The sequence below is a fragment of the Nerophis ophidion genome, linkage group LG01, assembly GCF_033978795.1.
Source record: "Nerophis ophidion isolate RoL-2023_Sa linkage group LG01, RoL_Noph_v1.0, whole genome shotgun sequence".
NCBI lineage: Eukaryota > Metazoa > Chordata > Actinopteri > Syngnathiformes > Syngnathidae > Nerophis > Nerophis ophidion.
Window position 1 is genome coordinate 55,171,779 of NC_084611.1, and position 14,791 is coordinate 55,186,569.

Genomic DNA, 14,791 nt, shown 5'->3' on the forward strand with positions numbered 1-14,791 from the left:
TCAAGTAATGTTTTCTTTTTGTGGGGCGGCCAACTTAAAGGTTCCAGGTTCGATCCCTGCTTCCGCCATCCTGGCCACTGCCGTTGTGTCCTTGGGCAAGACACTTTACCCACCTACTCCCAGTGCCACCCATACTTGTTTAAATGTAACTTAGATATTGGGTTTTCACTATGTAAAGCTTTTTGAGTCACTAGAGAAAAGCGCTATATAAATATAATGTATTTCATATCACTTTTTGTTAAATACGAATTAATTCAGAACTTTAATTTTGTTCCTCTTTTTTACATGTTTTCTCTGTTACAGTAAAACTACCATACCATTTCTGAACTGGAATAGTTTGATTGGCAACACGACATTGTCCCTAGTGTGTGAATGCAGCCGGGATAGGCTCCAGCACTCCTGTGACTTTGAGAGGTACAAGCGGTAATAAATGAATGGATGGATGGATGTCACGTTACACATATCTTTGTAGGAGGGTGATCTTACAAAAAACAACAGAGGATCAAATACGTACTTAGCACATTTTGTGTGTGTGTGTGTGTGTGTGTGTGTTTATCAACAATATCCAGGAATGTTGCCGGCTTCTCTGGGCCAGAGATCACCTAAGATGGACTGATGCAAAGTGGAAAAGTGTTCTTTGGTCTGACGAGTCCAAATTTCCAATTTTTGGGGGAAATATTCGACATTGTGTTATCCGGACCAAAGGGAAGCGAACCATCCAGACTGTTATCGACGTAAAGTTCAAAAGCCAGCATCTGTGATGGTATGGGGGTGCATTATTGCCCGAGGCATGGGTAACTTACACATCTGTGAAGGTACCATTAATTCTGAAAGGTACATACAGGTTTTGGAACAACATATGCTGCCATATAATTGCCGTTTTTTCATGAACGCCCCTGCTTATTTCAGTAAGACAATGCCAAGCCACATTTAGCACGTGTTACAACAGCGTGGCTTGGTAAAAAAAGAGTGCGGGTACTTTCCTGGCCCGCCTGCAGTCCAGACCTGTCTCCCATCGAAAATGTGTGGCGAATTATGCAGCGTAAAATACGACACCGGAGACCCTGGACTGTTGAACCACTGAAGCTCTACATAAAACAAGAATGGGAAATAATTCCACTTTCACAGCTTCAACAATTAGTTTCCTCAGTTCCCAAACGTTTATTGAGTGTTGTTAAAAGAAAAGGTGATGTAACACTGTGGTGAACATGCCCTTTCACAACTATTTTGGCACGTGTTGCAGCCATGAAATTCTAAGTTAGTTATTATTTGCAAAAGAAAAAAAAGTTTATGAGTTTGAACATCCAATATCTTGTCTTTGTAGTGCATTCAATTGAATGTGGGTTGAAAAGGATTTGCAAATCATTGTATTCCGTTTATATTTCCGTTTATACTTACATGTAACACAATTTCCCAACTCATATGGAAACGGGGTTTGTAGTTTGGTACAGTTGTTTTCCCTTCAAAACTCGACCATGAAATTCTAAGTTAGTTATTATTTCCAAAAAAAATAAAAGTTTATGAGTTTGAATATTAAATATCTTGTCTTTGTAGTGCATTCAATTGAATATAGGTTAAAAAGGATTTGCAAATCACTGTATTCCGTTTATATTTACATCCAACACAATTTCCCAAGTCATATGGAAACGGGGTTTGTAGTTACTATGATCATCTATGTGACAGCAGCTCAGACGAGGCACCAAGCAGTGTGGGCGGGAAGCATTTCCACAGACGCAGAAGGAGATTTTCACAACAAAGTTCTAAAGCTTTGTGATATATAGAATAGAATACAATAGAAAGTACTTTATTGATCCCTGGGGGAATTCAGCAAATATCAGATATATCAGATTTTAGGTGGGTTTGTTTATGTTGTACCCTTCGCGTTCATATTTCACTGTTTGTTGCATTTTTGTTGCGTTTCACTTGATTGTAAAATATGTCGATCGAAAGTGGGTGTGACATTCATATTATGTCGATATTCAGTGTTTTAACGTTCATAGAAAAATGTAAAATTCCATTACGTTTTTTAAGGCGGTCTGTCATAACGTTTTTAGCATTCAATCAGACATTATTGTGAGGTTTTGTAATAGTGTTCCTACAAATAGATATACCGGCCCCCAGACACATTTTTTTCTCTAAATGTGGCCCCTGAGTCAAAATAATTGCCCAGGCCTACCTTTAGGGGACCTCTGATGGTATGGGGACAAGAAAACAGGTCTCATTAAGGGAAAACTTTTTAAATGATAGTCAGATCCAAAGTGCCTTGACTATTGTGTAAATTATAAATGTAAGTTTGTTCCATCCATTTTCTTCTGCTTATTCCCTTTGGGGTCGCGGGGGGCGCTAGTGCCTATCTCAGCTAAAATCGGGCAGAAAGCGGCGTACACCCTGGACAAGTCGCCACCTCATCGCAGGGCCAACACAGATAGACAGACAACATTCACACACTAGGGCCAATTTTAGGGTTGCCAATCAACCTATCCCCAGGTGTATGTCTTTGGAAGTGGGAGGAAGCCGGAGTACCCGGAGGGAACCCACGCAGTCACGGAGAGAACATGCAAACTCCACACAGAAAGATCCCGAGCCCGGGATTGAACCCTGACTACTCAGGACCTTCGTATTGTGAGGCAGACGCACTAACCCCTCTGCCACCGTGAAGCCCTGTAAGTGTGTTATTGAATACAAACAAAAAATTAAAAAAAGAAGAAAAAAGAAAGAAAAAAATTATAAAATTATGTTTGTTGCTTAATACAAAAAAAAAAAGAAGAAAAAAAATTAAAAATTAAATAAAGAAGTCGCTGTGGTGTAGCAGGAGTGAGTGTCGGTAAACAACACCAGCTGACACTAGTGGTTCCGGTTACAGGTCAAAAATAGCAACAGTGTGACGTGACTTACCTTAAACACTTTTCCGAAGGCTCCATCTCCCAGTTCACCGATAATGTTCCATATTTCCTCGGGGTTTTCATCTCTGCGAACGTGCTCGTATTGTTTCTTTTTCTTCTCAGACCCCAATTTAAATATTTTCCGGAAGTTAAAAAACGACATTGTCAATCCGCTATTATAACAAATGGGTCGAATGAATCGGAAAGTCGTTTTGTTAGCTTTTTGTTAAAGTCCCACTAAATGACCAGTCAAGAATGTTCTGCGCTCTTTTGTTCTCGCTGCTTTTATCCAGAATTGATGCAAATCTTCCTCGATGATCCACCCGGAAAATTACATAAAATTCATGCGAAACAGAAAGCAGAGTCCGACCAATCAATGTCCACCCGGGGGTTCCTTCTTCAGCCTAAACGGACAAGGCGCAAAAGGAGTAGTTTGGAAAAGTAGGTGCATTAGAAACGGACCAAGTTTGCTCGTATATTGAGAAGAACCGCCATGCTTCCCCAAAGACGTGCTATCTAACGGATTAACTCACTTCAAGGTTCAAGCTTAACGCGCGTCCACGAGTGCGCGCGACGTCATGTTTCTTAATACTCTTTCAAACAAAAACAAAAGCAGAAGTGCGCCGTCCTCGTCTGTGCCGGACACTAATAATTCGGGGAAATGTTGCGTTGTTTGTGTGTGGAAAGCCACCGTATGGTTATCTGAACCGTGTTGGGACATGTGGCATTGTTTCCCCTCCAAGAAGATACTCATTGTTTGGGGGTGGGTATGTCGATACAGGTGCCGATGGATTCGATACCAAGGTCATTGTTAGTATCGAATCGATACCAGCGCGGTTTGCGCTATATCAGGGGTGCCCAAACCGGATCCGGCCTGCCAGCGTCCAAAATCTGGCCCGTGGAAAGTCCCACATTTTAAAAAAAAAATTATATTATTAATTTTTTTTATTATTTTTTTTAATCTGTCATTTCTAATTCCATTTTCTACCGCTTGTTACTCTCGGTGTCTCCTCGCCGCTCAGACAAATCATATTGTTTAAAAATGCATTTTCCCATCCTAAACCTGACATCATCTCTCTTTCTCTTTCTCTCTCTCCCTCTCTCTGTCTCTCTCTATTTATCTATCTCTATATATATCTCTATATGTTGTCCCAATACCAATATTTTGGTACCGGTACCAAAATTATTTTGGTACTTTTTTAGTACTTTTCGGTATTTTTGTAAATAAAGGGGACCGGTACTTTTCAGAGGCGGTATCTTACCGAATATGATTAATTATGATCGGGGTAATACCATCCATCCATCCATTTCTACCGCTTGTCCCTTTCGGATATATATATATATATATATATATATATATATATATATATAGATATATATATATATATATATATATATATATATATATATATATATATATATATATATATATATATATATATATATATATATATATATATATATATATATATATATATATATATATATATATATATATATATGGTGAACCCCGCCTACCGCCCGATTGTAGCTGAGATAGGCTCCAGAACCCCCCGCGACCCGAAGGGAATAAGCGGTAGCATATGGATGGATGGAAGGAAGTATACAGCCCCCGAGTCAAAAAGTTTGGGGGCCCCTGCTCTATATCAGGGATGTCAAACTACGGCCCACAGGTAGGATGCGGCCTGCCAGCGTCCAAAATCCGTCCCGCACGAAGTCCCACTTTTAAAAAATAAATTTTTAAAATAGTTTTTTACATATATATATTTTTAAATCTGTCCTATCTAATCCATTTTCTACCGCTTGTTACTTTTGGTGTCTCCTAGCCGCTCACACGAATCATATTGTCTAAAAATGCATTTTCCCATTGATAACGTATGCATATATATATATATATATATATATATGTAGGTGTGGGAAAAAGCACAAGACTATTTCATCTCTACAGAACTGTTTCACGAGGGGTTCCCTCAATCATCAGGAGATTGTATGTATATATATATATATATATATATATATATATATATATATATATATATATATATATATATATATATATATATATATATATATATATATATATATATTGGACAAGACCAATATTATGGTAAAAAAAAAAATGTTTTTTGTTTCCAAACAAAGAGTACAGCAGTGTTTTTTAATTTGGATTTAAAAAATGGGAAAATTGGAAAAAAAAGGGAATATTGGTAACATTATTTTGTTGATATTATTACACTGTTTTGTATATATTTAGGTACTTCTTTTGAAGTGTGATGTCACAAAATCATTCTAGGATCTTAAAATATTCCATGCAAAAAGGATACTTTTTGCATGAAATATTTTACCATTATAATGGTATCAGAATTGGCAATATACTTCACCTGTATTTACTTGATTCGGATGGACACCAAAGATTTGCAATATCGGCCAGTCCGACTCATACTGGCTATAAGACTACAACTCCCAACGGCCATGAGAAAAACCTTAGGTCCTTGAACCTTTTTTCTTTTTTTTCAAGTTTCATAATAATTTAACACATTTAAACCAATTTTGATACAAACACACAGTATTTCACAAACATTACTTAAAAAAATAAAATAAAATAAAAATATATACATCGAACAATGACCAAAGTTTGTGCTTCCGGTTCCGGCAGAGAAACAAGAATAGCTACTTTACGTACATGCCAGCCTCGACCGGAAAATAAAATAAGGTCCATTTATTGTATTTCACCGTCACAATGACATGTCGGCAGACCAAATGGATCCTGCCGAAGAGCTCCCGTCCATGTTGTGGGGATTGGACCCGATATTTTCTTCCTTCGCCAGGCTTCACATCAGAGACATCCTCCTCATGACAGAGTCCTCTCAAGTGCCAGGTAGCAGGGTCGGGTTTAAGACTTAAGACATTTTGTAAATTTTTTATGTATCAACTCCATCCATCCATCCATTTTCTACCACTTATTCCCTCAAACAACATAAACTTGTCTTTAGTTATGTTAGTTTTAATGCAGACGGCGCATCATGACACTTACAGTAGTGGTCGAAAGTTTGCATACACTTGTAAAGATCATGAAGTCATGGCTGTCATGAGTTTCCAATAATTCATATGATTTTTGATTCATCTGACCACAGAACTTTCCTCCAGAAGGTCTTATATTTGTCCATGTGGTGTCAGATGAAACGGAAATTAAGCTGTTTGGCCACAATACCCAGCAATATGTTTGGATGAGAAAAGGTGAGGCCTTTAATCCAAGGAACACTACACCTACCGTCAAGCATGGTGGGGGTAGCATTATGCTTTGGGCCTGTTTTGCTGCCAATTGAACTTTACAGAGAGTAAATGGGACAATGAAAAAGGAGGATTGCCTCAAAATTATTCAGGACTATCTAAAATCATCAGTAATGGGTCTTGGGCGCAGTTGGACAATGACCCCAAACACATGTCAAAAGTGGTAAAGGAATAGCTAAACCAGGTGAGAATTAAGGTTTTGGAATGACCTTCTCAAAGTCTTGACTTAAATGTGTGGACAATGGTGAAGAAACAAGTCCATGTCAGAAAATTAAGAAATTTAGCTGAACTGCACCAATTTTGTCAAGAGGAGTGGTCAAAAATTCAACCAGAAGCTTGCCAGATGGCTACCAAAATGGCCTTATTGCAGTGAAACTTGCCAAGGGACACGTGAAGTCCATCCATCCATTTTCTACCGCTTATTCCCTTTTGGGGTCGCGGAGGGGCGCTGGCGCCTATCTCAGCTACAATCGGGCGGAAGGCGGTGTACACCCTGGACAAGTCGCCCTCTAATCGCAGGGCCAACACAGATAGACAGACCACATTCACAATCACATTCACACACTAGGGCCAATTTAGTGTTGCCAATCAACCTATCCCCAGGTGCATGTCTTTGGAAGTGGAAGGAAGCTGGAGTACCCGGAGGGAACCCACGCATTCACGGGGCAAGTGAATTATATTCATATAGCGCTTTTCTCTAGTGACTCAAAGCGCTTTTACATAGTGAAACCCAATATCTAAATTACATTTAAATGTGGGTGGCACTGGGAGCAGGTGGGTAAAGTGTCTTGCCCAAGGACACAACGGCAGTGAATACAATAGCGGAAGCGGGGATCGAACCTGGAACCCTCAAGTTGCTGGCACAGCCACTCTACCAACCGAGCTATACCGCCCCACATATAACCAAATATTAACATTGCTGTATGTATACTTTTGACCCAGCAGATTTGCTCACATTTTTAGTAGACCCATAATAAATTCATAAAAGAACCAAACTTCATGAATGTTTTTTGTGGAAAAAAAGTATGTGCTCCAATCACTCTATCACCAAAAAAATAAGAGTTGTAGAAATGATTGGAAACTCGAGACAGCCATGACATTATGTTCTTGACATACATCTTCTTTACATTTTGACCACGACTGTAAGTGTGTTGATATAATTTACACTCAGTGTTCAATAGCCTATAATCTACTGGCATTTACTATTAAACTGCAACTCAACAAAACGTACGGAAAGCACTGGATTACACTTATAAATTAGTATGCTTTAAGAAGCAAAATCATTATTATCATTATAATTACATACAGATAATGTGTCATGAGACATGCACGTTCAAAATAAATTGCGCAATCAATCTGCGTTTACACACTAATAATTTTACAAGGGTTTTGTGACTAATCGCACGAGTTAAAGCCCTGCACATGAATTATTGTAGGTGTCAAATGTTTAAGACATGGTGTGAACTGATTATTTATAGACATTGAGGAGTAGGATAGGATTATATAAACTCTGGTTCATCCTACACCTTTTTGGGACATGTGGAGTTGCGCAAGTGTAAACATATGCTGTTCTAAAATGTAACCTGCTAATAAGCATGTCCCAAACAAATTAACCATGACCATTCTTTTACGTAAGCTATTGTAACCATGAATTGATTAAATAAGCTGAAAAACTTATTCGGGTGTTACCATTTAGTTGTCAATTCTTCTGAATATGTACTGTACTGTGCAATCTACTAATACAAGTTGCAATCAATCAATCAAAAATAAGTTTATTTCAGAAAAAAATACTCTGGTGACACTAATATGACGCTTGTTTCCATCATAGATATTTACTTTTACAAATCCCATCCCATCTACAAAGTGGATGTGCTTGGGACAGTCGTGTACAAGAGGGAAAGAGAGGACTTCTTCAATTACGGAGGTAAACGTTTGTTGTGCTGTTTTGTCAGTCCCAAGTATAAACTGTTTTGGTCAAGTATATAGTGTACTATAATCTAGTCATTTAACTGTCCGTACTGAGTATATTTACATATATACTAGGGATGTAACGATACTTGTATTTGTCTTGAACCGTTTCGGTACGGGGGTTTCGGTTCGGTTCGGAGGTGTACCGAACGAGTACACATGTTAGCAGCCAGAGCTGTAAGACCCACCTGCCTCGTTAAGATCTCCCGTTTGGGAACAGATTGGCTGCGCGATACAACAATGGAGGATGGAGGTTTGCCGACATTGTTCAACAGCTGCTTCTGACAACACGTCAAACATGTTGTGACAGTCTTGTGCCGTGGGGTTCTTTCAGGACCGATGTATCACAAGCAGACGGGTCGCCAAGTTTGCCAGTTCTTTTATTTTCTTTTATCACAATGTCTTTTCTTTCTTATTTTGTTCTATCACAATACTTTTTCTTTTGTTCTATCACAATGTCTTTCTTTCTGTCAGTCTTTCGTGGCCTTCTTTTTCTCTTTCAGCCCAGGCGTGCTCCTTCTTCTGGCTTTTCAGCCCCCTTCTGCGGTCACCAACGCTGCTAATAAAGAGACAGGTGATTAGATAACTCGTTCCAGCTGATGTATCCACTCACCTGTCTGCTTCTAGCCGGCCCCTGCGCATGCCCCGTCCACAGGCGGCGCGTGACCACGCCCCGCCTCCCACATGCCTTCACCGTCAAACTCAGGCCGGGCAGCCGTCCGGCCACACCCACCCCCACCACCCCCCGCTCAGAAGGGTGAGAGAGGAAGTCGGTCACGGCCATCTGTGTGCCTGGTCTGTGGACCACCCGTAAGTTGTATGGCTGCTATGCGAGGTATCACCGGGTGATCCGCGCGTTGTCCTTCTTCATCCGGTGGAGCCACTGGAGCGGTTTGTGGTCCGAACAGAGGCTGAATGCGCGTCCCAGCAGGTAGTAGCGGAGGGTCCCGACCGACAACCGGATGGCGAAGCACTCCCTCTCTACTGTACTGTAGCTCACCTCCCAGTCCGAGAGTTTCCGGCTGATGTACAAAATGGGGCGGTCTACGCCCCCCACCCGCTGGGACAACACCGCCCCCCAATCCCCTGCCCGATGCGTCCGCCTGCAGACAAAAAGGGATGGTGAAGTCAGGCATGCACAGTACCGGTTCCTTGCAAATTGCTGTCTTTACCTTCTCAAACGCCTGCTGGGACTGCTCCGTCTACTGGACCAGCTCTGGAGCATCTTTTCGGGTGAGGTCAGTTAGTGGGCTGGTCAAGTCTGCGAACCGGGGAATGAACCGGCGGTAATATCCCGCCAGGCCCAAAAACTGCCTCACCTCCTTTTTTGTCTTGGGGGGTGGACAGGCTGCGATCGCCGCTGTTTTGTCTACCTGTGGACGCACCTATTCGCCCTCCAAGTGGTACCCCAGATACTGTAACTCGCTCCGGCCAACCGCGCACTTTGCCGGGTTGGCGGTAAGCCCCGCCCGACTCAATGACTCGAGCACCGCCCCCACCCGCTGCATGTGCTGTTCCCAGCTGCTACTCTGGATGATGACATCATCCAGGTATGCGGCCGCGTATGCCGCGTGGGGGCGCAGCACCTGGTCCATGACATGCTGGAACATGGCGGGCGCCCCGAACAAACCAAACGGCAGTGTCACGAACTGGTATAAACCTTCCGGAGTGGAAAAGGACGTTTTTTCCTTGGACTCTGGTGATAAGGGAATCTGCCAGTAGCCCTTGGTTAAATCCAGTGTCGTAAAAAAGCGAGCATTTCCCACCCGATCTAAGAGCTCGTCGACCCGGGGCATTGGGTACGCGTCAAAACGTGAGATTTCATTCACCTTGCGGTAATCCACACAGAAGCGTACGGACCCATCCTTCTTCCCCACCAGAACAATGGGACCAGAACAATGGGACTACACCACGCGCTGTGGGATTATTCTATTGCCCCCTATTCCAGCATGGTTTTTAATTCTTCCCGAACTACTTTGAGCTTGTGTTCGGGAAGTCTGTTTGGCCGCGACCGCACCGTAACCCCCGGGCTGGTCTCAATGTGAAGTTGGATGAAGTTCGTGCGGCCGGGCCGAGAGGAGAACACATCAGAAAAACGCCGCTGCAGCGCAGCAACATCCGCTTTCTGTGCCAACGTGAGCTGATCATCGAAGGGGAGGTGAGGTGAGGGGAGGGGAAGGGACAGAGTGCGGGACCTCTGGTCCTAATTCCTACTCCTCTCTCACTACCGTCACCATGGAAACAGGCTCCGCCTCCTTCCATTCTTTCAGCAGGTTAAGGTGGTAAATTCGGGTCTCTCTGCCTTGGTCCGAGCGCCAAACCTCATTGTCCACAACCCCCACTTGCCGTGTGACCTCAAAGGGCCCTTGCCAGCGCGCAAGTAATTTAGAGCTGGAACTTGGAAGTAATATAAGCACTTTTTCTCCCGGTAAAAATTTTCTCAGCTGGGTTCCCTTGTTATTTGTGCTCTTTTGACGTTTTTGGGCATGGAGCAAATTCACCCGTGATAAGTGTCTCAATGTGTGGAGTTTTGCTCTCCAGTCCATAACATACTGGATTTCATTTTTACTGGAGCTTGGACCTTCCTCCCAGGTTTCCTTAATTATGTCCAACACTCCACGCGGCTTCCGGCCATATAATAAATCCAAAGGCGTAAAACCTAGGGAGGCCTGGGGTACCTCCCGCGTCGCAAACATGAGGGGATCCAGCCATTTATCCCAATTTGGTTTGTCCTCGTGCGTAAACTTACAGATCATAGTTTTCAGCGTTTTGTTCAGCCGCCCCACCAGCCCATCTGTTTGTGGGTGATACACACTGGTGTGGATGACTTTAATTCCCAGTAATCCGTATAGTTCCTTTATTGTGCGTGACATAAAGGACGTGCCCTGGTCAGTCAGAATCTCTTTCGGGACTCCGACTCGGGAGATGACCTGAAACAGCGCTTGTGCTACACTCTTTGCAGAGATGGAGCGCAGGGGCACTGCTTTGGGATAGCGCGTTGCGTTATCCACTAGGACTAACACAAAGCGATATCCCTGTGAGCTCGGGTGAAATGGTCCGATGAGGTCCTTCCCAATTCTTTCGAATGGGACCTCCATGAGTGGCAATGGGCGCAGGGGGGCCTTCGGGACCGCCGCTGGATTTACCAGCTGGCATTCCGGGCAGGCAGCGCACCAGCGGCGCCCGTCTGCACGAATGCCCGGCCAATTGAACCGGACCATGACCCGATTAAGTGTCTTATCGTAGCCCATGTGTCCAGCCAGTGGGTTCACATGCGTGGCCTGGAAAACCATTTTCCGGCGGCGTTTTGGCACCAACAACTAGTGTCTGAGTATCATGGCTCACTCGGTATAGTCTATCTCTCATAATGGAGAAATGAGGGAATACCCGCACTGATCCCGGGCGCATTAGCTGACCGTCAATGTAGTCAACCTGGTCCCAGGCCGCGCGCAAAGTTTCGTCTCGAGACTGCTCGAGTGGAAAATCCTCCGTAGGTTGCCAACGGGGAGCCAGGGGAGGATTCCCGCGAAGCCCCCGCCGGACTATGCATAGCAGGGGCGTCCAGTTCCCTGAGTCAGATTTTGTTCTGCCTGACCGCATACGTCCTGATGCACTAGCTGGGGGCCCAATGGGGGTCATTCCTCTTCAGCCAGAGCCACCGGCTGCTCTTTTCGGCTGCTTCAGATGCGACTTTGATTGCTGTACGCAGCCACTGGCCCCTGACTCCCAAGTCCCTCAGCAGTTTTGTGGTAGAGGTTCTTACAAAGCCTCTGCACCCAACCTCAACAGGGCGGGCTTCAGTATTACAGCCACGATTTTTAGCTTCTGCGGCCAGTTTGGAATACCGCAAATGTTTCCTCTCAGTGGACTATGCATGGCAGGGGGCGTCCGGTTCCCTGAGTCAGATTTTGTTCTGCCTGACCGCATACCTCCTGATGCACTAGTTGGGGGCCCAATTGGGGTCATTCCTCTTCAGCCAGAGCCACCGGCTGCTCTTTTCGGCTGCTTCAGATGCAACTTTGATTGCTGTACGCAGGCACTGGCCCCTTACTCCCAAGTTCCTCTGCAGTTTTGTGGTAGAGGTTCCCACAAAACCTCTGCACCCAACCTGCACAGGACGGACTTCAGTATTCCAGCCACGATTTTTAGCTTCTGCGGCCAGCTTGGGATACCGCAAATGTTTCCTCTCATATGCCTCCTCCATGGATTCCTCCCAGGGTACAGTGAGCTCAACAATGAAGGCCTTTTTGTGGGAAGGGGACCAGAGCACTAGGTCAGGCCTCAAAGTGGTAGTGGCGATCTTGGTGGGGAAAATGAGCTGTTTGCCAACATCTGCCAGCATCTTCCAGTCGCGTGCTGGACTCAGCTGATTTCTCTCTGACGGGTTAACGTTGCGCCCGGCAACTGTGATCCCTTCACGGACAAAGGTAGATCTCCATGAGTTCTTTGATGTTGGTGGTGGTAGTGCGTTGATGTTGGACCGTTTTACCTCCAGTGTGGAAGCAAGACTCTTCAAAACTTGGTTGTGGCGCCAAGTGTATCGCCCCGGAGTGAGGCTGGTTTTGCAACCTGAGAGTATGTGTCGGAGGGAGACCGGCTTGGCACAAAGGGCGCATGAGGGATCTTCGCCAAATCACTGCTGGAGATTGGTTGGGGTCGGAAGGACATCGTAGGTAGCTCTGATGGCAAAGCTTAAGCTCCTTACTTCCATGGCCCATACATCCCTCCAGCTCAACTTCTTTCTTTCAACGCCTTCCCACCGAGTCCACCGACCCTGTTTGCCAAGGGTGACTGCCTTGGCCCATCGCAAGGCCTCCTCCTGACGCCATACTTCCTCCACTACCATCTTCTTCCGTGTTGGCATGGTGGCACTTCTCCAGGCAGGGCGACTAGACGTAAGTCCAAGGCCTCCTCTACCTTGCTGAACATTCCCCACAATGTCAGCATGTTTGAGAGATGCTGTTGCCTCTTCAACTGCTCTTGCTGGTGTCCACTTGCACCCTGAAACCAATGTTGGTGCATTTTCCCTGACCGCTGGATCTTTGGATTCACTCAAGGTCAACTGTTTTTGGCACACTTAAACTCCCCTGTAAGACAGGTATGGGGCAACTTGAGACAACGTGGAACTCCAAGCCACTTTTTTATGTAGATGGTGACTCTTCTCTCCAGGTTCTCCACTGTTGAGATGGGCACCTCATAGACTGCCAGGGGCCACATCACCCGGCGTAGTAAGCCGAACTGGAGGCACCAGGACATAAGCTTCCCAGGAAGTTGGGTACTGTCAATTGCCAGTAGGCCTCTTTTGATGTCATTGCACAACTGCTTCACCTGGTCTTTATCTCTTAGACTTGCATCATATCGCCTTCCTAGACTTTTGACTGGCTGCTCAGATATAGTCGGGATTGGCTCATCGCCAATGAGATGCTGCGTGACTTTGATGGGTTAATCTTCATCTGAGCCCAACTGATGTTCTCCTCGAGTTTTCAAAGTAATCTCCTGGTGCACGGGATGGTGGTAGTCAGAGTGGTGATGTCATCCACGAAGGCTCTGAGAGGAGGGAGGCATCTGCAAGAGCCCAGTTTTTGTCCACCTACGACCCATTTTGAAGCTCGAATGATGACCTCCATGGCCATGGTAAATGCCAAGGGAGATACAGTACATCCGGCCATGATGCCTATTTCCAGTTGCTGCCATGAGGTGGTAAATTCCGGTGTTGAGAAGCAGAACTGCAGGTCATGAAAGTAGACTTTCACCAGGGTTATGATGGTATCCGGGATGTTAAAAAATTTGAAGGCAGTCCAGAGGAGCTCATGGGGCACAGAGCCAAAGGCATTTGCGAGATCCAAGAAGACTGCGTGAAGGTCCCTTTTCTCTCGCTTTGCTATTTGGATCTGGTGCCAGGTCATACTGGCATGTTCTAGGCACCCAGAGAAGCCTGGTATTCCGGCCTCCTGAACAGATGTATTTATATACTTATTTCTGTGCAGGTACTCGGCCATCCTTTGTGCAATAACACTGAAGAAGATCTTACCCTCCACGTTTAGCATGGCAATTGGGCGGAACTGACTGATGTTTGCGGCGTCTTTCTCCTTTGGAATAAGGATCCCACCTGCCCTACGCCATGCTTTAGGAATGGTTTTCTTCTGCCATACCGTTCTCATGAGTCTCCAAAGAATCCTGCAGACATCTGGTGCGTTCTTGTAAATCTTGTACGGGACTCCGTTTGGCCCAGGAGCTGGAGCTGTTCTTGCCCGATGGACAATCTTCTCGACCTCCTTCCATCTTGGAGGACCGGTCTCAAATTGATGCTTTGGGGGGTCGATTGGTGGAATGTCTGGAGGAATGGCCATGTGTTCATGACGCCTTGGATCAGAGTGGGTTGCTCTCAAGTGGTCCTCTAGTTCGTACTTTGTTGTTTTTAGGACCCCACTTTTCTCCTTGGTAAAGAGAGTCTTCAGGAATTTAAAAGGATCTTTGTAGAACCGTGTTCTTGTTTGTTCTTTCTTCCTTCTTCATTTGCGTAGACTCTCTGCTCTGCGGAGGGATGCCAGGTGTGTTTTAATGTCAGCTTGGAGACCGCGTATGCCCTCCTTTTCCAAATCTGGGGCCCTCTTCCACAGTTTCCTGAGTCGTCTCAGTTCTTTGACAAG

At 44.8% G+C, this 14,791-nt stretch overlaps 2 protein-coding genes across 4 annotated transcripts in view; one reads left to right on the forward strand and one right to left on the reverse strand.

The window, feature by feature from the left end:
• Positions 1 to 3,651, reverse strand: part of LOC133557349 (serine/threonine-protein kinase 10-like) — a 128,210-nt gene extending 124,559 nt beyond the window's left edge. For both annotated transcript variants that reach the window (XR_009807751.1, XM_061907753.1), the window contains exon 1: positions 2,896 to 3,651. Coding sequence is in view for 1 of the 2 variants with exons in the window: in XM_061907753.1 (XP_061763737.1) it covers positions 2,896 to 3,045 (150 nt within the window). In the remaining variant the exon portion in view is untranslated. The remainder of the gene's footprint in view (positions 1 to 2,895) is intronic.
• stn1 (STN1 subunit of CST complex) overlaps positions 3,081 to 14,791 on the forward strand; it is a 30,171-nt gene continuing 18,460 nt past the window's right edge. Inside the window, exons 1-2 of one of the 2 annotated variants that reach the window (XM_061907774.1) lie at positions 3,081 to 3,323; positions 8,002 to 8,097. In XM_061907774.1, the coding sequence (XP_061763758.1) occupies positions 3,197 to 3,323; positions 8,002 to 8,097 (223 nt within the window). In that variant the 5' untranslated portion in view covers positions 3,081 to 3,196. Of the gene's footprint in view, positions 3,324 to 5,504; positions 5,761 to 8,001; positions 8,098 to 14,791 lie in introns of those variants that run through there. The other variant, XM_061907766.1, reaches the window with a different exon arrangement.